Source organism: Taeniopygia guttata, chromosome 7, assembly GCF_048771995.1.
Source record: "Taeniopygia guttata chromosome 7, bTaeGut7.mat, whole genome shotgun sequence".
NCBI lineage: Eukaryota > Metazoa > Chordata > Aves > Passeriformes > Estrildidae > Taeniopygia > Taeniopygia guttata.
Window position 1 is genome coordinate 3,809,682 of NC_133032.1, and position 26,954 is coordinate 3,836,635.

Here is a 26,954-nt window from a genome sequence, read left to right on the forward strand (position 1 = left end):
TTAAACAAACAAGTTCTTTTAATAGCTCTGCAACTTTAGCATTCAAATGAATATCATTTTATCCTGCATAATATCAACATCTAAAAATCAATGCAATAACAGAGTTTTTTATAACATTTTTAGGGTTCTGGTCCCTAAACATTCTGTACCCGAACAAGGCATGTCTGCTATTTGGGATTTGGTTTTTTTGGTAGCAATGTCAGTCAGTGAGTCCTAAGTCTCTTTAATTTCTTTTCCCTCTTCTTCACCTTCTTGAAGACATATTTATGCTAAGAATCATCCTCTGGATTTTTTCATCATTCCTTAAAGTATTTGCTTTTACAGCACAGATCTTGTCTTGCTGGTCTTTAATCAGCTGCTCCAGTTCAGCCAGCTCAGCTTTTAGTGGTTCCAGCATGCTGTCTGTGATGCTGGAAGAGACACAAGGAATGTGATGTTGTTGAAACTTTCAAGCTGCTTCAGGTTATTTAATCCTCTAAGAAAATACATTTCAATACCTGAAAGTCTGTGAAGTATTCACTGGAATCACAGAATCCAAGTATGGTTTGGGTTGGAAGCGACTTTAAAGCCCACCCGGTCCCAGTCCCAGCCCCCGCCATGGGCCGGGACACCTTCCACTATCCCTGGGTGCTCTGATGGGTTCATGTTCTGGTGTGACACAAGTAAGGCCAAAGAAGCTATTTCAACAACTGTCATTTACATCAGAACATGATTAATCCATGGCACAAAGAGCAGGAATGCACTCCTGTTCTAGGCTCAATATTTACATTGTTTGTAAGTTTTAAGGGCCTCTAAAACTTGTCTCAAGAGACAAGCCCAGCTGCCCCTGGCCCCACTCACCTCTGTTCCCGCTGCAAAGCCTCTGCGTGCTCCCTGTTCTCCTGGCGCCACATCAGCAGCTCGTTCCTCATGGTATCCATGTCCTCCTGGATGTAATCCACCATCCTGCCCAGCCTGAAGACGTGCTGGCACACAGTCTGAATGGACCCCTGGAACTTCTCGATTTCTTTGGCTACCAAGCCTCTCTCCCTCTTCCTGGATGCTTCTGAGACAATTGGCTTCTCCTAACAGAAGGGACAAACAGGGGAAGCATCAGAATTAGGGAAGACTGTTGCTGCAGGCTGAATGAAGGATGTTTGGAGCCTGCAAACAGGGAAGGAGCTGGAGAAGTGTTTATAACAGTTTGAAATGGAAGAGAAGAATCGTGGAATCACAGAATGGTTTGGGTTGGGTTGTTAAAGCTCATCCCATCCCATCCCCTGCCACAGACAGAGACACCTTTCACTATCCCAGGTTGCTCCAAGCCCTGTCCATCCTGGCTGGGATGGGCCACACCTTTCTGGGCAAGCTTTGAAACCACCATCAAGTTGTGCTGCTGTGTGGGAGCTCCAGGGCACAGCCTCCTCTTGAGTTCTCTGCATCAGCCCCTTGAAGATGCTTCTCTTCCTCCACTGTCCATATCTGCATTTCCAGCTCCTAATGCTGCTCCTAACAACAGCACTTCAGAGCTAAAACAGCCATAGTACCTCCCTGCCTTGCACTCCTGTTCGCAGCTGTAAAACCATACAGGCTGCAAGTGTGGCCTCCATAAACCCCACTACTCCAAAGGAATTTGGGCTTGTGCTACTTCCCTCATATGCAGCCAGAAGAGTCTCCGTGGTGCAGCCCCTGAGGCCTCTCAGCCCACTGCAAATCAAATTCAGAGTTTGCTCCAGTGGCAAAGCCAGCAGGAACGAAAGGATGCTGTAAAAAGAGCAGAGTGATGCCACACTGGTAATACACTGGAATAATCTTATTCCAGCAAAGCCATTAAGGAAAACCCACTGGGATTTTCTCCTCCATGAAGAAAAAACAACCTCGTTTTTCTTTCTTTCCAACACTCCTGCAGGTCAAATCCCCAAAGGCAGACACACAGAGCTTGAAGTAGAGTTTATTTAAAGTAATTATGTTGGTTTATTATATGCCAAACAACTAGAAAGGCCTTTCCCTGCCACCCCAAGCAGAGGGTGAGCCAATTCCTAGGCACAATTCCTGCTAAACACAGAGGTGGCAGTGCTGGGACGGGGAACCGCCCCGCTGTCCCCTCCTGCCCTCCTCCCAACTGCCTGGCTTCCTGTGCGAGCTGGGGCTGTTTGCTCAGCTGGCTTTTTGGAGGCTGCAGGGCCTCCTGCCAAGCACACTTCAGCAGCCCTGGGCTGGCTGGAGGACCGGGGACACAGAGAGATGTGTTGGAGGAGAACACTTTGCCGAAGAGCTGAAGGCTGAGCCTTGCTCAGGGCTGCTGCCCATGCTCTGCCACACACACGGAGCAGGGAACGCTGCATTTCTGACTTTAATGACGTTCCTGTTTGCATGGTTCCATTAGGAGCTGGGCTGAGGTGACAAACACTGCTGCAGCTGAGCCCTTCGCTGCTGAAATCACCTGACAGGAGCTGGCTGTGCTGTTAAAAACAACACGGCCCCGAGCTCCCTCCTGTTTCAGGCCGTGCCTCCCTCACAGCAGCAGGTGTTCCATTACACCACACCAGCCACAGGATTCAGGGCTTTTCTGGAACCATCCATGCCTTTGCTGTCCACTAGGATGGAAGAGCTGCAATCTCACAGCATTTCAAACCCTTCTCACTCTATCCTGACTCTTTTTCTACTCCTTTTCCTACTCTGTGCTCCACCAAAGCCAGAGGGAAGGCTCAATCCACAGCATTGCATTTTCCACATGGGGCTGGCAAGTGAATTGTGCAGACAAGCCCCTCCAGTCCATCAGAAGAGTTGTATCAGGTCCAACAGCTTCCCAGGAAGACATCCCATTCTCTTGCTTTTCCTCTCCTAAGTGCTCCAAACCCTCACCACTCTCCTCCCATCCATTATCTGAAGGCTCAGCCAAAAAATAAGGAATTTATTTTACATCCAGCTCTCTCAGAAGGGAGAAGACTCAGCCAGTCCATTATCTTGGTTGTTGTGTGAAAACTTGCTTCATTGCTATTTTCCAAATGCCAAGTTTTGGGATGTTTCCCAAGGCATTCTGCTGGAAAAGCTGGCAGTCCATGGCTTGGTAAGTGCACTCCTCAAGGGATAAAATCTGGCTGATGGCCTGGCCCAGAGAGGGGTGGGGAATGGGGCCATGTCCAGCTGGGACTGGTCACCAGTGGGGTTCCCCAGGGCTCGGTACTGAGCCCAGTCCTGTCTAATATTTTTATCTTTATCAAGGATCTGGATGAGGGGATGGAAGCTGCAGACACGGAGTTGGTGGGATGTGGATCTGCTGGAGGGGAGGAAGGCTCCGCAGAGGGATCCATGGGGCCAAGGGCCAGGTCCTACCCTGGGTCACAACAACCCCACGGGACACTGCAGGCACAGGGAAGAGCAGTGGGAAGCTGGAAAAGGCCCTGGCAGTGTTGGTGACAGGGCTGAAGACGAGCCCAGGTGGGCAGGAGGCCGATGGCCCCCGGGCTGTGCCAGAGCCCCAGGCAGGGATTGTCCCCCGGTGCTGGCCCTGCTGAGGCCCCTCCAGCCAGAGGGACACCGGGAGAGGCTGGAGCATGTCAAGGGCAGGCAACTGAGCTGGGAGGGGCTGAGGGAGCAGGAAAGGGGCTCAGCCTGGAGAAAAGGAGGCTCAGGGGGACCCTGTGTCTCTGCACAGCTCCTGACAGGAGGGGACAGCCGGGGGGTCAGGCTCTGCTCCAGGGAACAGGGACAGGAGGAGAGGAAATGGCCTCAGGCTGGGCCAGGGCAGGCTCAGGGTGGGCACCAGCAGGAATTTCACCATGGGAAGGGTGGTGCCCAGGGTGGTGTGGAGTCCCCATCCCTGGAGGTGTTCAGGAAACACCTGGATGTGGCACTCAGTGCTCTAGGCTTGTCAGTGACAATGTGGGCATCAGTCACAGCTTGGACTGGATGGCCTTGGAGATCTTTGCCAACCCAAATGATTCTGTGATTCTATTTCTCATCCTTGTAATGCTGCCACAACCTCTCCGATACTGAGACAGACCAAGCAGTCCCACTTGCCTCCACAGGGAAGTAAAGGATCAAAATAAAAAATAAAATAGAAATTAAAATCCCACAATTCAGTAAAGAAGCAAACCAGAATTGTATGTTTTCGATACAGAATATCTATACACAGATCTACACAGGTCTGTAAACAAAAGTCCAGCTCACAATTTGAAGTATTCCAGGCTAAAATACACAGCTGCTTGAAAAGCTCAAGTGAAACAAAAAAACTTTGAATATTTTTCATTAATTAGTTTCTTAAAGGGTATTAGTAAATACTGAAAATTAATTCCAGTGTCCCTGTAACTCCAGCATGTTCTTTATGCAGTTGAATATTTCAAAAGTGAGATTAAAAGGAGAAAGTATTATGCCATCCAAAGTCAGTCACGGAATTACAGGATTATCACTGCAAGAACTGAAACGTAATGCCACTAAAAAATCTATTAAATACTATTTGAAATAAAAATCTAGTAAATATTATTCATACAGGTGAATCAATAGGTTTGTTTAAAATAAAACCAAAAAAAATTAAAAATTTGTGTCTTTGAAACATATACAATATTGAAGTGGTATAAGAACTCACAAGTTTCAAGAAAAATCCAAGAAAAACTTCCTCCCAAGAAAGATTTCCCAAGCAGAAGGCACAGCAGCTCAGCCTTGAAAACCACCATCCATTCTTTCCTTGTCTCATTAGCACCTGTGCTAATGATCCCAGAATCCCAGAGTGGTTTGGGTGGGAAGGAACCTCACAGTCCATCCAGTTCCGAGTCATGCCATGGGCAGGGACATCTTCCACTATCCCAGGTTGCCCCAAGCCCATCCAAGCTGGCCTTGGACATTCCAGGGATGAGACAGCCACAATTCCACATCCTGCAGCTCAAGGCTCAGAATTATCACTGTGACACTCTCAAGCTTTGCCAACTCGTGCTGATTTTAAATAATTAAGGAAGAGAAATCCATTAGTGGCTGTTCCCAGCTCCACACTTCCAGCTATGGGTTAAAAGCTCTGGAATGATGGCAGATGGTTTCCTGCAGCCAGCGACGTGGGCGGTACAAGCCCCGGGTGCCACCTTTGCTCACTCTGCACAAATGCGTAACAGGAGATTTTCAGCTGGGAGAAAAACGCCAGAATCTGAATTGTTCCAGGCTTTTTCATTAGGCCATACATCTCAACCAGGTCCCCTTTCACAACAGCCCCAGAATCAATAAATTATCCCTGTGTAAAAGGCTGGATCACTTCTGTAGGCCCAACACGTTTCCTTTCCTTCGTGTTTTTCGTAAGGCACCAAGATAAATGTTTACTTTGGATTCCTGGAAAAAAGGCTGCTTTTCCCATTACCTCAATGTGAGCAGAACACAAGGTGGACTCGGGTGCAGCAACCTGAGAAATCTGAAAGCAGGAATTTTCTTTTTTAATCAAGAAGGTGGAAATTATCAACAAGGCTCCAGAAGCCACCAGAATTTCAAGAAACAGCATTTGCTTACTTTTATACGCCTTCCCCTCTGTTTCTTTTTTTTTTAATTAACAGGTTTTTAAATATCAATCAAATTAGTACAAGCATCCATCAAGCATTTCAATAGTTTCTACAGCCCCTTTTAACCCTATTATTATGTCCCACTAGGAAAACAGACCCAAGTAATCACAGTTTTATTGAGCTCCACCATTTCCCCCCACCTCTTTCTACAGGACTGCGCAGAAACTTCATTTTGGACAAGTAACTGGGATATATCCAGTGCAAAACCAACAAGGTGGGGTGCTTTTTTATTGTATAAAATATATTTTTTGATCATAAAGGGTGTTTTCTTTTCCTGGTTTTTACAGAGTCTGTGTTTTAAGCAGATTGTAACTATCCACGAGGGATCCCCATAAGAAACTCTTTCACAGAACCAGGGGGGAAACAGTAAATGTTAAAGCATTTCAATGAACAGGATGCTTTTTCTGCTGATGCCAGGTACGGGGTTCAGGCACAGGCCAAGGAGTTGGAGACACAATGTTCTTTATCACTGCACTTCCCAGAGCCAGTCTGACCTGCTCCTGAGCTGGAAGGCTCCACAAGAAAATAAAAGAATGGCTCTTTCAAGAGAGTTTTTTCAGTCTCTTTTTTTTTGGAGCATAGTGGTTTTCCACATTAATTGAAGTTCATACTCGATCCTTCCAAAAAGAGCTGGACTTTTTACCTGTGGATGAACATCCACCCTGCTTTCCTGGGGAGAAGGCAGTTACCAAAATCTCCTATATTTTGGGCAGTACTCAGCACACAAAGCAAAATTATGGAATCGTGGAATGGTCCGACTTGGAAGGGACCTCAAAGCCCATCCCATTCCACCCCCTGACATGGGCAGGGACACCTCCACCATCCCAGGCTGCTCCAACCCCGTCCAACCTGGCCTTGGGCACTGCCAGGGATCCAGGGGCAGCCACAGCTGCTCTGGACACCCTGTGCCAGGGCCTGCCCACCCTCCCAGGGAACAATTCCTTCCCAATATCCCATCCATCCCTGCCCTCTGGCAGTGGGAGCCATTCCCTGTGTCCTGTCCCTCCGTGCCTTGTCCCCAGTCCCTCTCCAGCTCTCCTGAAGCCCCTCTAGGCCCTGCAAGGGGCTCTGAACTCTCCCTGGAGCCTTCTCTTCTCCAGGTGAGCACCTCCAGCTCTGCCAGCCTGGCTCCAGAGCAGAGGGCCTTGTGAATCCTGAGCTGGAGGAGACAAGCCAGGAGATAATTCCAGCTGAAATTAGTGCCAGCAGTGCATATTAATTTACCCACGATGCCACACTGGTGCCAGTTCTGCCCAGCCTTCCCTCTCTCCTCACACTCCCTGTGTCCAGAACCTCTTCCTGCTGAAAGAGCACCCTTTCCTGGTGAAAAAGGACTTGGAATAAACACGCTCCTTGTATTAAACAACCTCCCTCCCCCCAGGCTGTGCCCCAGCACCTTGAAAGATGCAACAGACCCTGTCCTGTGTCCTTTTCACACTGCACCCTTTCCTGGGGGGAACCTCAGCTGCCTCACCACTTTTACACATCCTTTGTGTCCACAGATCCATCTGCTGTCTCATTTGGATTTATAGTGCACCCACAGGGCAGGAATTCCATAGTTTGGGGCACAAAGGAGTGGCCAGAGCCCTGTTCCTGTGTTCACAGCTTGCAGCACAACTGCTTGGGGGCCACATTTTTGTTCTTTGAGAGCTGGGAGCAATGTAAGGATCCTGGAGCACACACTCCCTCAATCTGAGCTCCTGTGCTGCTCAGCTGCTGGGTTAAAAACCCTGTTTTGGAGGAACTGTGTGCTTGCACCAGAGATTTCCTGCTGAATTAGCATCACATCCCCATCAATAGAGATGTGATAGAGGTGAAAACCCTCCCATGGGTAACTCCTCCATTTCCCTGTCAGCATTCCTGAGGACACACCAAGCTGGCAGGATGCTGTGGTGAGAAAGAGAAGCCTCCTCCAAATACCTAAATGCTGGCATTTCTGACTCCAGCTGCTGAACACAGCATATTCATTGCATGGACTGGAGGGCACACCCAGATGTGCAGCTGATGGATTAACGTAAGAATCAGTGACCTGCAGCTCTTCAAACAAACAGAATCAGCACTGATTAGATCTGTCCTAAGCTCTGAAGTGCACAATGTACCACACTGGTAATTCAAGTTAATATTGCCCAGGTGCTGAGCTATTCAATACCACTTGTTCCTCCCAGAAGCCTCCAAGCTGCTGCTTTTCTGAAACCCTTTTGGTAGTGCAAAGATGGGAATTCTGTTAGCCCACTTGCTTCAGCTATTTAATAACCTGCCTACGTTTTTCCACACATCAAATAAATGAAGTGGAATACAAAATGGAACATCTGTTTCTTTCTCTGGTTGACATTAGAGGCTTAGATTCTAAACAAATACATTTAGGAAGTTTTTTTAGGAATTTGTTAGGCTAAACACAGCTAATCAAGGCAGCAAAAATCTTGTGTATTTCCAGAGTGACCCCTTTGTTTGACCTCAAAATTGTGTATATTATTTCAAGTTTCTGCACATGCAAAACCTAGATGATGAAAGTCCCAGTTTTCTTTCCTTCTCCCTTTTTTCCTTTATTAAAACTCCTTAAAAAGCAAATGCATGTTTGGGAAACACAGCACAGAAAGGGTTTTGGAGGAATGTTTTTAACATAAATAAATGTTCCTCAGGCATCAGCAGCTGGAAGGTGTGAAACATCCCTGAGAGGACACCAGCGTTACATTTGGATTAAGCATTAATCCACCAATTTCACCTAATTTCTGGCTGATTAATCCCCCCTAAATCAGGTGGATCCATTGATCATTTTTTTCCTGAATACTGGAGTTAATAATGTATTAACCAAAAGTTCCAGCACTTAGCCTGCTATTTTTTCCCTCTTCATTTTCCCAACTGGCAGAAGATCAAGGCTCTAAAGACTAATGAATAAAGTGGGAAAACATTTAATTTCTTTTGGATGTTTAATAAAATGAGGGAAGATGAACATTCTAGTGACAGATAGAGGGAAGATGGAATTTCCCAAAGCAAGTTTTCTTTCAAGTATTCCCTGAATTTTTTGATACCATGCTCCAAAAATATAACAGTACCCTTAATTTTACTCTGTGATGCACAACACGTTTTGGAATACAGTCGCATCCTGATGCAGAAGATACTTCTGGAGAGTTTGATTGAAAAAAAATCAAATAGACAGAGAAGCATTCCCAGAGAAATGCTTCCACGTTGGAAATTCGGGTTTTTTTACTTTTACTGTCACAGCAACTCCTTCTCTAAAATAATTTCCCAGGATTCAACTGTGTCTCTAGCTCGTGTTTTCTGAACTGTTAAGTACCTGTCACACACTCCAAGCATTTTTAATCATCTTTTCCAATCAACTCTGCTGTCAGGAAAACCAGTTATCTGTGGATCACAATTTCAGGAGAACCACACCCCTCTCTGGATCACAATTTCAGGAGAACTACACTCCTTTCTGGATCAGGATTTCAGGAAAATCCCATTTCCCTCTGGATCACAATTCCAGAACTAGACTCCTGCCTGGATTACAATTTCAGGAAAATCACACTCCTCTCTGGATCACAATTCCAGGAAAACCACACTTCTCTGTGGATCACAATTTCAGGAGAGCTAGACTCCTCTCTGGATCCCAACCACTTCCACACCATGCTCTGAAAAGCAGGAGCAGCAGAGGAGTCTCCTGCAGTAGCAAGCAGCTGCTTGGCCAGGCAATCCCATGGTATTCCAGGAATTTGGGCAGGTTTCCACGGGATGGACTAGAAGTCAGCAGGTTTTTTTCCAGAATTAGGTGTCTATTCTCGGCACAGCTAACACAGAGCAGGGCTTCAAAAGTGCAACAAAAGCCAAACAAGTGCTGAATGAATGTTTCAGGGGCTGAAAACCAGCGAGGGGACTAACAGTGATTGTAGAGGGTCACAATTGGCCATTTAAAAATATTTAAGGGGTTAAAAAGGGACCGTTTTACTTTGTTACTCGCAGTAGGAAAAAAAGCCAACCAAAACATTTAGCACAGACACCAGAGGAAGCTTCCTGAGCTTGAAATCCATGTGATTGTGTAAATCCTCCCCCATTATCGTGTTCCATGCCCAGTATTGGACAGGACACACCACCAAACAGGGCAGCCCACGGTGAGGGAGTGCTGAGAGACAGCATTAATGAATTCCTAATGCTCTTCCCAAACTGAGCTGGGAACTGATGATCCAACAGCACCATCTAGTTACAAACCTGGGAACAGGGACAGCTGCATGGCTTGGGCTCAAGTGCCAGCTCAGGAATGAGCTTTGGAGCTGCTGCAGAAACAGCAGAATCAACCTGGAACCCTTCTTTGCCTCCAAACAATTCTCCAAAGGCAGAATTTCACCAAGCAGGCACATCTACCCATTGGATAAACTCATGCCAAGCAGCCAGAGATGTTTGAGAGACCACAGACACCACAAGAAGCACATTTCTAACAAACTGATGCAATTCAGCAAGTTGGGTAAAGCTACAACAGCTCCTAACAGATTATGGGCAACGATCTAAAGGTGTTCTCCTCTTTCTAGAAGGGTTTGCTTTCTTCAGTTGTAGAATTATCCCAGAGGAATTTAGGCTGGGAGAGACCTTAAAGTGCATCCATCACACCCCCTGCCATGGCAGGGACACCTTCCACTGTCCCAGGCTGCTCCCAGCAGGACAGTGTCCAACCTGGCCTTGGGCACTGCCAGGGACCCAGGGACAGCCCCAGCTGCTCTGGGCACCCTGTGCCAGGGCACCCTCACAGGGCAGAATTCCTTCCCAATATCCCATCTAACCCTGCCTGAGCTTATCAACCCCAGCCCTTGCAATACACTAAAAGAATTTTCTTCCAGGCATGAATCTCTGCCAATCCCAAACTCCAGAAAGGAGGATATTCCCACAAGAATCACATCTGCCATACCAACTTTCTCAATGTGCTGGAAAAGAAAGAAAAGAAAGGAAAACCAAAAGAGGCAGACAGGAGTCTGCTTCAAGAGTCTTCAGAAATGACCACTGACTTCACAGAGCTCTGTGAACAGCTGACAGACCAAACACTGCAGACCATTCCTGAAAAACATACACGTAGGAAAACCCTACAATACTGAATTAAGATTAAAATAAATGTGATTGGAAGATATAAGAGCTCCTGGAATGCATTCACCTCCCCCAAACATCACGTACTTGTCTAATTTTATGAGACTTTTATCACTGCAGTGCCTCAGTGCTTCTACCCAGCACATCAAAATGGATTTAGAAACTTTCCATGGCATGAGAGAGTCCATCTCAGTGCCTTTGCTGCCTCTCATACCAGGAGCTCTGAACGGCAGACAAAGCCAGAGCTCTCTGTTGCAACAGGAAGACACTCAAATGCAGGGTGTTCAAGCTTTTGCTTCTAGTTTGTGATCACTGCTAGATCCTTCCCACACACTTGCTAAGTGATAAAAAAACAAAAAAAAAAACCTTACAAAACCCACCAAAAACAAAACCTACCCTCCCCTTCTTAACTGTGGAAAAAACTACATAAGCACGACATGACAGAGAAAAGCTTGATCACAGATGGAATAAAACACACTTAAAGCACATTTAAAGAAAAAGGTCACAATTGCAACATCCCATTTCCCAGTTCTTTGAAGACCATTCCCACCTCACCCGGTCTGTGGTCTGTGATGATTTCTGTGATGCCTCATAATCCTTCTTTGTTTCTAGGATTCTTTTCACCAGCCCACCTGTATAAAAACCATGATTTTTCTAAGCATTGATGGACACGTAACAGTTTTAAACATTCAGACAATAAAATAAAAGTCAACTGTTCTTTTTAATGCAGACGAATTTTAGAACAACAGCATTTTATTTTGTATTTTAAACACAGACACACAATGTATTTATTATTTGACCTTTTTTCTCCCAGGCTTTTCTAGAACTTGTTTTTAAATCCAACCTCGTATCTCGGAGCTGACAAACTGTACCTGACACTTGAAGAAATGTTAATTTATGAGCTTCATGCAGAATTTTAAATCCTGCTGACATTGAGGATGCATAGAAAATGTGTCCTTACCACAGATGTAAATCCAGCTGCACAGGAAAACAAGCCTGGGTAAATAAGTTGGTTTTCCTGCAAACGTTGCAAACGCCTTCCCTCAGGAGGGATTTTACTGCTCTGTTCAGCACTTTAAGTGTTGAGCATTTGGTTTAAACCCAGGGGTTGCTTCTAGATCTGTATAAATATACATAAAAGCAAACGTACCATGATTTTGATCCTCAACCAGCTCCACTTCTGGCTCCTACACATGCAGGAAGAGAGTTTTAGTTGCAAAAAGTTGACATTGCTGTAATATGGAGCTATTCAAAAATATTCAGCTGGAGGATATTTCAACAAGTCAAGGAATCATGGAATGGTTTGGGTGGGAAGGGACCTTAAAGTTCATTCCATTCCACCCCCTGCCATGGGCAGGGACACCTTCCACTATCCCAGGCTGCTCCAAGTGCCATCCAGCCTGGCCCTGGACTCTTCCAGGGATCCAGGGGCAGCCACAGCTGCTCTGGGAATTCTAGTCCAGCCCCTCCCCACCCTCCCAGCTGGGAATTCCTTCTCAATATCCCATCCATCCCTGCCCTCTGGCAGTGGGAAGCCATTCCCTGTGTCCTGTCCTTCCATGCCTTGGCCCCAGTCCCTCTCCAGCTCTCCTGGAGCCTCTTTAGGCCCTGGAAGGGGCTCTGAGCTCTCCTGAGGAGCCTTCTCCTCTTCAGGCTGGACATTCCAAACAAAATAGGGAAAAAGGTTCAGTCAGCTGCAGCAGGAACAGACCTTTGGCATCTCTGGCAGGGTCTCTGCTGCCTCCACCACGAACTGCTCATCCTCCTCATCAGAAACCTGCTGCTCCCTGGGTACGGTCGGGGCCGTTTTGGCACTGCCGCTCCTGTCAGGGACACAGGGAAGAGGGGAATGAATGGAAATACTGAGATCTGTCCAGAATAAACTAAACTCAGCTGAAAGCCATCAGAAGATCCCAGAATCACTGAGGCTGGAAAACCTCTTCAAGTCCAACCTGTGAGCAACCCCCACCCAGAGCACGGAGTGCCACATCCAGGCATTCCTTGGACACTCCAGGGATGGGAATTCCACATGTCCCCACCATGAGGTGACCCTCTCGAACTGGTGATGCTAGAGGAGCTGGGAAGGGTGTGCTCCAAGGAACACACCTCCCCTCCACATCTCCCTCATCCCTCACCTTTCTGAGATTAAGTGCTCGGTGCTCTCCTGACGTTTCACTCGCGGAGGTGCCGGCCTTGCGCTGCCAGGACGGGGAATCCGTCTGGAAGAACAGTGGGAATGGGGAAAAATCATGTTCACAAGTGACACAGCAACACAAGCCCTTTGCTGAGGAAAAAAAAAAAAATAAAAAAATTCAAACATTCTAATTGAAAAGCAAGTTCAGCTTATCCATAATACCTTCCTTATGGAATGCACAGAGGAAATGCAATGTTCTCTTCAAAAATTGTAGTAAATTCCATGGGAGCAGTTTATGGATTGAGAAGGGAAGAAAGGATGGAAACACACCTTTGGGCAGGCCGAGGTGGGACATCAGGAGGTGCTTCCCCATTTCCAGGCTTGTCAGGAGCGTTCTCTGTTTCTATTAAACAAAACAATATAAAACTAGGGCTTAGCTGGGCTAGGAAAACCTCAGGTCTTTATGACAGTATTTGGAATCTTAGCACTGCACTGAAAAAAACCAGTTAAATTTCTTAATTTTTATAAGTTTCTTAATATTGTGAAATTCCCCCCTCTGTGAAAATTACATCATCTCACTCAATGCTTTTGTTTCCCTTAACATCTTATCTTCCCCTACTGGGATTCTTGGTTGAGGTTGTGACTACTCCTTTACTAAAGTCTACTCAAAGCATCTAAACTCAGCCCAATTATGTTAAAAAAAATTATAATACATCACAAAAAGGGCAAAAAGTATTAGAGAAAGGCCTGATTTATTAAAAAAAAAAAGTTTTCTGTTAAACATTTTCAATGTTTCTTTTTTCACTGGAATGTTACTGAGCCTCTGGCAAATTAATCTGTAAATAACAAACAGATTGATTTTTCAGAAAAGTTATATTTATTCATGCCTAACTTGATCAGATTGCAGAAGCACATAACAGGAATTACATCCAGAACCTGGGAACTACTCCCAGGGCCAAGAAAATTGGGATACAGAGCCTCATTGCTCTGCAACAAAACTGAAGCAGATAGAAATAAAGCTCTAGAAGGTCCAGGAAAATCAGTTTACTTCAGCTAATAAACAACATTTTATAATCCTGCGTTCATGGAATGGCTTGGATTTGGATCTTAAAGGTCCTGAACCTAAAAACTGAGGAGTTTACAGTGCCTTGGTGAATAAAGCTGAAAAACAAGATCAACCAATAAAATAAAAGTTGAGCTCAATGGTAAAGGTTGGACCTGATGATTTTGGACATCTTTTCCAACCTTCATGATTCTTCTGACCCTGAATATTTGGTTCTTACACCACCAGGGGATCCAGTCCAAATCCATAATGAACATGGGGGCATTCTTCTTACATCCATTCCAATTATAACATAATTTATTTCCCACCCCAAATGAATTCTAAAGGACAAGACAGCTCCAAGAGATGAAACAGAATTCACATGGAAGTTCTCCCAGCTGGGGAAGGTCACACAAATGTCTTGGCCATCCATCCATATTTCATTAGGCTGCCACAACCACGAGGCCCTGGAGGCCAAAGGTGGGCTGGGAGCACCTCCCATATCCATGGGATCCATCCTCTCACATGGCTCAAGCATCTGCAGCAGGAGAGAACAAAAATGCAGCTTTTTGCTGCAATTTCAGCTCCTCCTCCTGCACTTTGCTTCCATGGCTCCATTAGTGTTGTAGCTGGATATACATCCATGTCTTGGGAGCTATATCAAATTTGGGGGGAAATGGAGGAGTAAGAAAGAATGCAGGCTTGGAATTTTCCTCTGGAATCCTGTAAAATGCAAATGCTGAGACTTCCAAATAGTTACACTAAAAGGCAACATGCAAATATTCTCTTCTTACAGAGAACAGGTCAGCAAGGGATTCAGGTGCAGCATTTGCCTCTTGGAAAAGAGAAGAGGAAAAAAGAAAATAAAAGCAATTGCTTTATCAGAGGATGGACATTTTTCAAGGCAGAAAATTAATCAGATGTGATTAAAACACATGGCAGCACTTAGATTAAGTGTAAATCATCCTCCTTACATCATCTAGCTGCATGGATTTGACCCAAACACTCCAGCTGGGCTTTCCATGGCAGTCACACTTTAACTTTCCCTACCCTTTTGTTTCTCTGCAAGACCTGGTTCATTTTTCTCCTGCAGCTCAGCAGCACCATCCTCTGAAATCCCATCTGCCACACTCCTCATGTCCACAGCTCCTGTAACAAACCAGTTTATAGTCAAATGAAACCCAAGAGCCAATAAAAATTCAAAATAAAAAGCCATGCTAAATACCTGCTAGGACTTCTTTAAGGGCTACCCTAGTTTAATAAACCCTCTTCAGTGTCAATAAATCACATTCAAGGTGCACAAAGACTTTTTAAATGAGTGCTGACTGAACTCCTGAAAGATGAAATATTCAGTATAAACCTCTATAATTTATCTGCCCACAGAGAAGAGGCATTCCCTCCTGTTGTACATTGATTTATTTCCAATTAATATAAGAAAAAACAGAAAGCTCTGATCATCATCACAGGTGTGCAACATGCATCAGTACAGCTTCAGAAAGTTTTCCTACCTGCTGGATTATTCACCTATGTCAAGTCCATTGTGTCAGAAAAGAAAGAAGGGTAATGCCCCAAAATATTCCTGGCTCTGCTAAACTAAAATTTGAGTGCTGCATCAGAGAAAGAGGAGTATTTTAAAACACTCATCCTAAAGTCATTCCTTGTATTAAATTTATCAGGAAAACTGGATTCTGGTTTTAAAGGGACAATCCCATAAATGGGGTGTGTCGGGTCTTTGCAGTTTAGGGCCATATAAAACAAATTTTGTAATTTTGGCAACTAAAATAAGTTATAGGATCAGCTAAGGATCACTAAGTAGTAAAATAAGGCTGCAGTTTTAATGGAATCCAGACAGAGATTTTTCAGCTGCCAAATTACTCAGACTTCACAGCACAGGAGATGCGACATAAAAATTTCAATTTTCTAGCACCAACTTGAATGAGGCTCCTAAATTAACACACATTCAGATCCCAAATGCCAGGATTTTTCCAATGCATTTAAGGTACCCAAACAGAGCTATTCATTATCTTGAAAGCAGGACTGATATAACTCCAGTATTTTGCCTCAGACACATGGAAACCTAAAACAGAAATCCAAAAAAAAAAAAAAAAGTGGGCGCTTGGGAACACATCCAGCAACACATGATCTCTTTATATACATTAATAATAATTAAATTGGAAAATTATAAATTAATAATAATAAAATGGGAAAATTAGGTGCATGAAGATTTTCATTAGTCTAAACAGCACGAATTTTTAACCAGAACTGGCCGTTTTTAACAGGCATCAATTTACAGGTGTCACTGAATCTTCTGAACAGAGACATTAAAGTGATTTAGGTACAGTGACTTCTCCTTTAGAATTAAAATACCAGGGGCACAAAGCACTGAAAGGAAATTAGGATCAATCACTGAAATAAGAGGAGGGGGAAAGGCACTGAAATACAGACAGAAATTGCAGTTCCACTGCTGCTTGTCTGAGCTCTGAGTACAACCACTTTTATTCCTTATCCAGGAGTTTCTCCAGGCTCTTCCTCTTGTTTTCCTCCACAAAGAGATGGCAGTGCTAAGCTAAGATTCTTTTCCTCCTGATGTACAATACTTGGGATATTCTGAAGACAATTCACTTTCCAGTCAGTGTTAAATACAATATTTAAAGGTTGAACTATGAAAGTTGGTGACATAATTGCAAGGAAGCCCCTCCACAGAGAAATAATTTATTTGGAAAGCCTGGACCAACTGTCTATTAAACCAAATTAAAACCATTTCAACCTTCACTTTGCTCTGCTGTAAACATTTAACAAATGTTAAATGTCAGAAATCGTTGCAGACAAGTCCAAAATCTCATTTAGAGAGCAATTACACAGAAATTACCAAAGGCAGGCTAAATTTCTATCTGCAACTGTGCACACGGAATGAGAGCAAACTGAACTGAATCTCGCTTCCTATATTCCAAATCCAGGCAGGAAAACTGCCTCTTGAATTCACAAATGCAGGCTGGAGGTACAGACCAAACCCTGACAATAACAGGGATATTTAAGCATTTCTGCTATTCCTACTCAATAACCCTCCAGCATATTTGATAGAAGTAACAATATCCTCCCTGTGGTTACCTTCTCCTCCGGGCTTGGAGTGATGCCTTGATGCTTTTGCTGAAGGCTGCTTTGATATCCTTGCAGGAGTTTCATTCTGGAAAAAAAAAACCAAACCAAAACAAAGCAATAAGAGACCAGAAATTTATATAACAGTAGATCTAAATATTATATCATTATATCTAAAATTTACTTCCTTGTGTTGCTTTTCTAAGTATTATACAGAGCAAATATTGACCTAAGAATTGATCCACACATTTATGTTGTATTTCCCTCACAGCCTGTGGATATTTTTTCCTGGATAAATGCCAGTTATTTTCTTTTACATAAACATATTGGATGGAAGAACAACTTCCAAATGGGAACTAAGAGTATCCAACCTTGTGGAATACAAAGGTTATAAAAAGGAGGATGATTCCTACAATCACCTCTGTGTTTCACAGCTGCACCAGATACACAGCTCCTCTTCAACCTGCTGCAAAATCTTCATTCCAAAAGAGAAGCAAGCATTTTAAAAATTGTTGCTACCATTATTTAAATGGCAACTTCCCTGAATAAAAATCCTGCCTAATATCCCAAATCCTGAAATACATTTAGCACCTCCCGGGATCTCCTTCCTTGTGTGCTTTATGTTTTGCAGTTTTCAAATCCAAGATTTTTTGTCAGCCCTGCTAAACATCATTAAGGTTGGAAAAGACCTCCAATGTCCATATTGATAACCTGAGAATCACAAATTCTGCCATTTTTATGCCATCAAAGAATGGTTTGAGTAGAAGAAACCTTAAAGCTCATCACCTTCCACCCCTTGTCCTGGGCAGGGAAACCTTCCACCAGAAGGAAGTGGTTTTCCTCTTTACAGATTCTGGCATGTTCTAAGGAAAACCAGACAGAATTCCAATCTTTAAGTGGTTCATCTTAACTTTAATTCTCCATAATAAAGTCCACAAGCCCAACTCTATGGAAGGAGGGAAAAGAAAGATCTTACCCCATCAGGAGCACATCTGGCACACTGCAGCCCCAGCAGCTCTCTGGGTGAGGTCATTATTAGCACAGGTGGGGAGGGAGCTGCCAATAGGTGCTGAGGCTGCTGCAAGAGGGGATTTGGTCATTTATTTATGTGGCTACAAACAGAATTTTTTGGAGCCACATGTGCAGCCTGGCAGCAGGTGCAGGGTGAAAGCTGACGTTTACTCACTATGGCAGCACACAAAAACAGAAAGCCCACAATATTTATGATTGGGGCACTTTCCAAAGGGAGATAAAAGAGGTTATTCCCCTTCAAGACTTTGACAAGCAGCCACCGGAGCCATTAAAGGGAAATATTGCACTTCATCTCACACCATCCTGGAAAAACACATTACAGCAGAATCCTTGATGGATGCATGCAGCTTCCCAGTCCTGACTAATTATGTTTCCATGTGGAGAGGATCCAGAGCCTTCTGCAAACCATCCAGGGTGCTGATTTGTCCTCATTATTAACCTTTAAAGAGGCCAAATCTCATACCAAGACAGAAGAAAATGTTTGCTGGTGTTTCAGAGCTCATTATAAAATAAGCCACTGTGATTCCCCCCTCTAATTCATCAGCTCTGCTGATGGTTCTCTAATAATAAATAAGAATTAATCTGTGAACAGCAATTCCATTCCATCAACCCTCCACAGTACTTTTCTTCTAATTAAATCCACAGTGCCAGGAGGTATCTTTCCATCTCTACAACAGAAAGCAGGTATCATTTTATGTAAGTAAAACCACATACAAGACCTTCACTTGCTAAGGCCAGTTTGAGTGCTGTGCTGATAAGCTTTATTAGGAAAATAGCAATCAATTCTCTTTTCCTTACCTAAAGTCTCTCAAGATGATGTTCTATTGGTATTATATCCTGCAAATTAACTCAAACATAAAGAGATGAGGAAAATCTCTGGTTTTAAAGCAGTTTAAATGATGGATTTCTGATGTAGTGACACCAAAGAGAGAGGGACATTCCCAGCTCCAGAACAGAAGTATTTTAGCTACATCCTGCAGATTTTCATAAAGTGATTCTCTGCTGTCCTTTTTTTAATTCCACAGTTTCATTACATAACCTAACTAAATTCCAAGAGGAACAGAGGTTCATTAGGCAGGACTTAGAGGCTGCTTTAAGTGACCACTTCCAGAGCAATACAGTTTGCAGGGCAAATTCAAACCCATTCTGCAAGTGGCCAGAAATGACAGGATATTGCAGAAAGCTTTAGCCAAGAGCTCCAGCTGCCATGGGAAACATGGATGAGACTTTTTCAAGGTGTTTGGCCTCAGGGGGAAATGATTTACCTGTTCTGCAGCCACTTCCAGCACCAGATGCTCTGTGACCTCCCCCACCTCTTGTCAAGTCCAAATAATAATGATCTTCATTATTTAGAAGGTCCAAAAGGCCATTTTAAATCAGATTTTTCCCTGAGATGGACTGAGAGTGAACAGAACATGACTCTCCCCAATCACAAACTGCGGGATGCAAGAGCCAGCCTTGAGGCAGCTTCTGATTGCCATGTGGTAGCCAAATGTCTCTTAATTCCTACTTATCCCTGCTTTCTTCTAGCTCCAGAAAATTAGTCATGTGATGACCACTGCACACTGGGTATACAAAGAGTTTCTTTAACAACAGAAAAATTACATTTAAATTACAAAAAAAAAAAAGCCTTAAGTAGATTTGAAAGCTGGCTTCAATAATAAGCAGCAAGAAAAATTGAGATATGCATGAATAGAGAAAATCTCATTAAGCAAAGTCAGGGACTAAACTTGAAGTGACAGCTTTCTGTACATGTAGAATACTAAAAAAAAAATACCTCTAAATTGATCTGTTCTCTAAAGTAAATGCAGTAAAAAGGTAAAGAGGTTAATCCTGATGGGGGATAAAACAGTGGCTGACTTGTTGGGTATTGCCTCAAACTGTTTCACTTCTATTATAGTGAATAGATATATTCTGTAACTATCTATAGAAAAAATACATATAAAAAGCTAGAGAGATGCTGAAGATTTATTAATTCTGCAGCAGAGACCACAAAATACCATTCATAATCCTTCATGTGCACAGAAAGTTGTTTGCCTTCTTTTGAATACATTTGTTTCCCTGCCACGTGACTCAAAGGGAGCCACAGCGGTCAAGTTGAGGTAAACCCCTGGAAATAAAGGCTGGGAAACTCCTGCGAGGACCAGAAGATCAACCCCATGAAGATCAAGTCCATGAGATGCAATTCCAATGATTTCCTGCTGGAATTTCCTCTAAATCACTTTGTGCAGCTATCTCAGCTCCCAGAATTCACTAGGCACATTTTCATGTCATCTCTCCCTTCCAGAGCTTTAAAAAGATGACGTTTGCTCTGCTCGCAAGTTGGTGTTTTCCTCATCTCAGAAACGAGCAGCCTCTGCTGTTACGCAAGCAGGCAGAAGCAGGAATGTCATTTGGATTTCAGGTAATAATTCCAAAGCTTTGGAATCCCTCCCAAAAGCGCTTAGGAGGGGAAATTAAACTTTACTGCCCCGCTGCATTATTGTGGTGCCCAAGAGCACGATGAGAGTTTGGGATGAGCCTCAGAATTTCCATTAGAGACCCAATTTGCAGGAAGTTTGACTTGGCCATGAATATTTGCTGGAGGCTAAAAAAAAAAAAACTCTTTTATAAGCTCTTTATAAGCTCTTCCGTCCCAGTGCCAATAACTTAAAGAGTTTGGATGGACTAGAGTCAAGGAAGAGCCATAAATTTGTCATCTCATGGGGAAGACACAATAATGACAGTGGACCCAGAGACTCTACTAGAGTTGGGATCCTGCCTGTTTTTTTCTTAGCCTGTGCTGCTTTAGGTTCATTTACTGAAGTCTCCCTCTTTAAACAATTGGCCATGTGGCTCCATAATTCCCCAAACTGCCTCAGGTCATCAGGAAGCAGCTGATGGAGGCACAATGGTGACACAAGCAGCAGCTCCTGTGCAGAGGCACTGAGCTGCTCTTCCAGCTGCAAACCATAGACCCTGAAACAACACGGGACTCCTTTTCTTTCCAAAACAGTAATTTCTGCTAAAATTCAAAAACAAATACAAAAACCCTATCAGCTTTCCAGGAAAGATTCTGAGGAATAAAGAAAACTTATGGCAGGGGGTTGGAAGAGATGAGTTCTAAGGTTCCCCCCAACCCAAACCATCTGTGAAGTGTCCAAAATACAAATACAAAGAAATAAAAACTTCAAAATGAAATAAACTGAGTCGATTTTTTTTTTTGGTCCAAGCTCAGAGAGTTTTTTAATAAGTAAACAACCAAAAACCCAGGGCATCATCTATTTCATGTATTTCCCAGCCCTAAAACTTGCTATTTACCCATTTTTCAACCCTACATTGTTTTCGAGCAGATTCCCAAACCAAAATGCAACACTTTGGTTATTCCTACCTCCTCCACTACTAACCTCAGTGTCTGGCTGGCACTTGCTGTCTTTAGTTGGCCTCTGTGGTCTTCCATGCATGGATTCTTCAGATTCTGAGGGCTGGAAAGAAATGAACTGGTTTAGATTCAAGAGAAGCATTTTAGTGCCCATCAATCCTGAATTTCTACCAACAGACAAGAAAAGCAGAATAGGAAATATTTAGAGGAAGTGGAAATAGAAGAGTAACAAAATGAAAGGCAATGAAGAGGTGGCTCTCAGGGCACATTAGGGCCCACAATCTTTAGAATATCCAGGAATCCTAAATGGTGTGGGTAGGAAGGGACCTTAAAAACCATTCAGTCCCAACTCTGAAAAGGCCCTCCAGCACCTGAAGGGAGCCAACAAGAAAGATGGAGAGGGACTTGGATAAGGGCCTGGAGGGACAGGACACAGGGAATGGCTCCCACTGCCAGAGGGCAGGGTTAGATGGGATATTGGGCAGGAATTGTTCCCAGGGAGGGTGGCAGGCCCTGGCACAGGGTGCCCAGAGCAGCTGTGGCTGCCCCTGGATCCCTGGCAGTGCCCAAGGCCAGGCTGGACATTGCAGCTTGGAGCAGCCTGGGACTGGAAGGTGGAAGGTGTCCCTGCCCATGGAACAAGGTCCCTTCCTGCTGAATGAGCAGGAATATAAACATGGAAGACCAATAGAGGAAACACAATCCCAACCACAGTGTGGTTAAAGTTCTTCCCCAAAGTAACATTTCAATTACCTTTTTCTCTTTCTCCTTTCCATGTTCCCTGAGATGTTCTCCATCTTCTTCTCTGTCCCGACCTCTTCTTCTCTCTCTGTCTTTCTCTCCTTCTCTGTCCCTGGCCTTATCTTTGTCTCTTCCTTTCAGCCTGTCCTTTTCTCTTTCTCCTTCATGTCTTTTCTCTCTTTCCTGTCCTTTATCATTCCTGAGGTTGTCTCCTCGCTCTGCATCTCCTTTTCCTTTGTTTTTTTCTGTTTCCCTTCCTTGCTTGGTCGTTCTGTTTTTGCCTCTTTCCCTCTCTTGTTTTTCTACTTCCTTTGAGGTGTCTCTTTCGGGTTCTTTGTGCCTCTTTTCACTATTCCTCTGTTTATCTCTCTCCTTTTCTCTTTCTCTGCTCTCTTTCAAATCTTCTTTGGGTTTTTTGTCTCTGCTGGAACTTCTGTCTTTAATTTCAGTGTCTCTTCTGCTCTAAAGAGAAAGCAAACACTAAAACTTAATTCCAACACATGGCAACTCAATCACACAGTGGCTCTACAAACACAAAAATGGTAAAAATACCCCAAACAAATAAATCATGGTACCCCAGTACCTCCCCCAAAATGCAAATGCTACCTCTTTATCCTTATGGCTTTTGTGTTCTTCTGCTTTGGGCTCTCTGCTTTCTTTATCTTGAGGTTTAGATGGTGGAGGTTTCCCTTTAGCATCAGCTTTTTCCCCAGCCAAGACCCTTTTTACAGCAGCATCACTGGACAGCTGCAAGGAACAGAAAAACACAACTGAAATGAGTAAGCTGTTTCATTAAATAATTAATGTCGCAATTATTATTTTAAGAATGTAACAATTCAGTGAAAAAACATAATATTTCTGTGAAAGAATGCAATAATTCTGTGTAAGAACAGCCCCTGCAGTTGCTTTTAACCAGTCATCAAATTTTGCCATTATTGTATTTCCATAATCAAAAAAAGCACAGTGGAGAAATGACTTTCATTCCACAAAAAAGAGATTTGACTGAAAGGAGATAAAGCCAGAGGTGAGTTAACTGGTTGTTTAAGTAATGCATCTGTACCCCAAAATGTTAAAGGTTCTGAAGCTTCATTTTGTGCTTCAAATCTAATAAATGTTGTTAAAAGACAAACAAATAAAGTGAACAACAGTGAACAATAAAATCCTTACTATTCAGAATGCATTTGTGTGGGAAGCTGGCTCAAGCTCTTGCTGAAGATCATGAACTCTCTATCTGCTGTTATTGTTATTAAGGGGTGACAAAATGTTTCTACTGTGCAATTAATGACAGCAGAGGGGTAATTAAGACACAGAATTATTTGGGTTGGGCAAGACCTCCAAGGTCATCAAGTGCAAGCTGTGACTGATGCCAACCTTGTCACCAGCCCTGAGTTCTGAGCGCCACCTCCAGGTGTTCCTTGGACACCTTCAGGGATGGGGACTCCAAACCTCTCCTCCTGTCCCTGTTCCCTGTGTGCATAAAATCTACATAATCTCCTACCTTATTTAAGCAACACCTTCCAATTGCCTGAAGGAATTCATTGGTTTTCTCAGGCTCATGTCCAGCCACAACTCGTGCTGGTTTCACTGACAGTGGCTCTCCTGTCACCATCACAACAGCATCAATGGCCTTCTGAAGGAAGTTGATTTTGGAATCCTTATCCTGGTAAAAGAGCAATTAAAAGAAACTTTTATCTCCACATTACCATGTTTGTTTTAGTTTTACAAATATCCTTTACAAACAACCTGCCCCAGCTGCCCTTCAATAGAGATGATGTCTTCCAGTGATAACACAAAATCAGAAGTTAAAAATAAAAGATCAAATAAACAAAGTAAAGCCAAGTGAAATTGCACAGAAGTCCTCAAAATTAAGAAATCATCATCATTTCAGTCCTCCTTACAGCTCTCTCCTGTTGATTACTCAGAAAAAAATATTCTCCTGATCTTCTACAACTCCAAGAGAGATCACAGTAAGGAAGCAGCTGAGTCTTCATCCTGACCAGTTTTGGGAAGAGGAACTTAAGGCTGAGACATTTTCCCCCACACTCCAGGATTTTGATTTCCTCTGCCTGAGCTCTGGAAAACCCCATGGACTTACGGGCTGTGAAAGAAATTTGTGAAACAAATTCTCAGAGACATATCAGCACGTAGATGCAACAAAGACCTGCTCAGGAGAGCTGGGAAATCTGCTTTTTAGGTCAACAAGGACACTATCAAAAAACCCAACAATTCAGTTATAAATGACTTAATTTTAGTTATCCTGACAGCAGTAGGAGCAGTCACAGAAATAAACACACACATTAATCAGTGACTAAAACGTGCAAGAGCTGGCTGGAGGGATGAGAAGTCAGAGCTCACACTTCAGTTGCTACGTTAAACAAACACCATGGGATCAGCTGCCTAAGTGGCAACACACAAACACTGCTCTGTTTGCCAGGAATCAGCAACCAGAGCTCCCAAATCAGGCTGGGAGTTGGGAACTCAGCATCAGCTCAGCCAAAAATCAGAGGAAAGCAGCAAACAGAGAGTAAAGTCACCTTTGGATTTAAGGAGTTTTCAGTTATAATATCAAACTCCTCTTTCAGTAATCAGCCAGTTTAACACGGCAATAAAGCTACTGTGGAATGCATATCCTAGATAGGTGACTCCTGGGGATATTTATAAACACAGATATTTAATGTATATATCTATATACCATATATATATACACGTATTTGTATATACACACAAATATATAGAGCAATAAGTTAAGGGCCATGGATTCTCTTGAGAGACCACAAGACTCTTTAAAACCAGAAATTTGGACACAGAACTATAGGGGTTCACCCCATGGAAAGCATATTATACCCCACAGGCAGGAACTTTTACAACTTCTTCACAAAAATAACAACAACTCCTTGGTGCTGAACACAGAAAAGACCAAAAGAACCTTCTGGCGAGTTGCAAAAAACACTGAAAACGAAGTAAATAAGGAAGTCCTGTGCCCACCTTGACATTATCAGACTTCAACTCGAAATCTGTGTAAAGTCCTTTCAGAAACCCTGTCACTCTGATCACCTAAAAAACAGAATGGGGTAAGTCAAGAACATTTAAAGCCTCTGCTCAATAAATCTTGTGTGGCAGCAGGAAATGTATTCTTTGTGGAAAGGGTGGTGAGGCACTGGAGTGCAGTCCCCATCCCTGGAAGTGCCCAAGGAAGGACATGGCACTCAGTGTTCGGGGCTGGTGACAAGGTGGGCATCGGGCACAGGTTGGGCTCAGAGATCTCGGGTGGCTTTTCCACCCGAGATTCTGTGATATTTCACTATCCCAGGCTGCTCCAAGTCCCACTGTCCAACCTGGGCCACTTCCAGGAGCAGCCACAGCTTCTCCGGGCACCCTGTACCAGGGCCTGCCCACCCTCCCAGGGCAGAATTCCTTCCCAAAACCCCACCTAACCCTGCCTCTGCAGACGTGACCCCCTTTCCCACCCCGAACTCACCCAGCGCCCAGAGCCCCGCGATTTACACACCGCGCCGGGCACGCCCCACAGGGCCGGGTGGCCCCGAGGGCTCTTCCCCCACGCACCCACCTCGCAGATCAGGTCGTGCAGGTAGCGGAAGGGCGGCTTGCTCAGCAGCGCGTCGGTGAGCGGCGGCTTGCGGATCACCTGCCCCAGGGTCTCCCGCGTTTGCCGCGACACCGCCTCGTTCATCGCGGCGGGGCCGGGCCGGGCTGGGCCGGGGATCGAACCGGGATCACGGCGGGACGCGCCCGCCCCCGGCCCGCCGCTCCCGGCGTGCCCCGCGCGCGCCGGCCGTTGCTAAGGGGCGCCGCGGCCATAGCAACCGGCCCGCCCCGCTCCACCCTCAGGCGAGAAAACCCGGGAAACAGCCCCAAGACACCCGGAAACAGCCTTAAAAAACATGGAAACAGTCCCCAAAACCCTGGAAACAACCCTAAAATCCCTGGAAACAGCCCCAAACAGCCCCAAAATCCCCAGAAACAGCCCCCAAACCCCCCAAAAATAGCCCCCAAAGCCCCCATAAACAGCCCCAAAATCCCTGGAAACAGCCCTAAACCCCCCATAAACAGCTCCCAAAATCCCCATAAACAGCCCCAAAATCCCCGGAAACAGCCCCCAAACCCCCGATAAACAGCCCCAAAATCTCTGGAAACAGCCTTAAATCCCCCCTATAAAACAGCCCCCAAACCCCCCAAAAATAGCCCCCAAAGCCCCCATAAACAGCCCCAAAATCCCTGTAAACAGCCCCAAAATCCCCAGAAACAGCCCCCAAAACCCCCATAGACAGCACCCAAAACCCCCATTAACAGCCTCAAAATCCCCAGAAACAGCCCCCAAAACCCCAGAAACAGCCCCAAACCGTTGGAAGCAGCCCAAAAACCTCTGGAAACAGCCCCAAAACTCCCGAAAAGAGCACCAAACTCCCTGGAAACAGCCCCAAAATCCCTGGAAACAGCCCCCAAAAACCCCTGGAAACAGCCCGAAATCCCCCATAAACAGCCCCAAAACCGTGCCCCCCCCCACTCCTCAGAGCAAGAGGCAGTGAATAAAATGTGTTAGGGAGACATGCTGTGTGTCAGCAGCAGGAATCGGAGCAGGAAAAGTTGTTGGGTTTTTTGTTTGGTTTTTTTGTTTGTTTGGTTGGTTTTTTTTGCTTCATCACTTAGAGGTGACTCTGTGGGACCCAACACAAGAGAAACAGGGACTGCAAATCCAGAGGAGAGCAGGGAGATGCTGCAAGGCTGGAGCCAGGCTGGGAGAGCTGGGGGTGCTCACCTGGAGAGGAGAAGGATCCAGGGAGAGTTCAGAGCCCCTTGCAGGGCCTAAATGGGCTCCAGGAGAGCTGGAGAGGAACTGGGGACAACGCATGGAGGGACAGGACACAGGGAATGGCTTCCCACTGCCAGAGGGCAGGGATGGATGGCATACTGGGCAGGAATTGTTCCCTGGGAGGTGCTGGC

The 26,954-nt window shown here is 44.6% G+C and overlaps 1 protein-coding gene and 1 long non-coding RNA gene across 2 annotated transcripts; both read right to left on the reverse strand.

Moving 5' to 3' along the window:
* TRAF3IP1 (TRAF3 interacting protein 1) lies at positions 1-25,811 on the reverse strand. Its single transcript, XM_030276964.4, has 15 exons — positions 25,561-25,811; positions 24,978-25,046; positions 23,491-23,652; positions 22,599-22,739; positions 22,005-22,454; positions 21,277-21,354; positions 16,871-16,946; positions 14,813-14,911; positions 13,051-13,123; positions 12,722-12,805; positions 12,298-12,409; positions 11,737-11,773; positions 11,142-11,218; positions 841-1,064; positions 1-410 (listed from the first exon to the last, which is right to left on the reverse strand). Exons 1-15 carry the CDS (start codon positions 25,681-25,683, stop codon positions 245-247), a joined length of 1,971 nt encoding a protein of 656 aa, XP_030132824.4. The 5' UTR covers positions 25,684-25,811; the 3' UTR covers positions 1-244.
* Positions 11,322-11,730, reverse strand: LOC140684541 (uncharacterized). The gene is made up of 2 exons (XR_012056931.1): positions 11,548-11,730; positions 11,322-11,464 (listed from the first exon to the last, which is right to left on the reverse strand). It is a non-coding gene; the product is annotated as an uncharacterized lncRNA (long non-coding RNA).
* Positions 25,812-26,954: the final 1,143 nt, after the last annotated feature.

Coding starts and splice junctions, on each gene's coding strand:
- TRAF3IP1 (XM_030276964.4), bottom strand. CDS start 25,683: ATGAACGAGGCGGTGTCGCGGCAAACGCGGGAGACCCTGGGGCAGGTG. Junction 22,740..23,490: donor GAAGGTGTTGCTTAAATAAG/GTAGGAGATTAT, acceptor TGTTCCTTGCAG/CTGTCCAGTGATGCTGCTGT. Junction 1,065..11,141: donor CATCACAGACCACAGACCGG/GTGAGGTGGGAA, acceptor CCCTTCTGTTAG/GAGAAGCCAATTGTCTCAGA.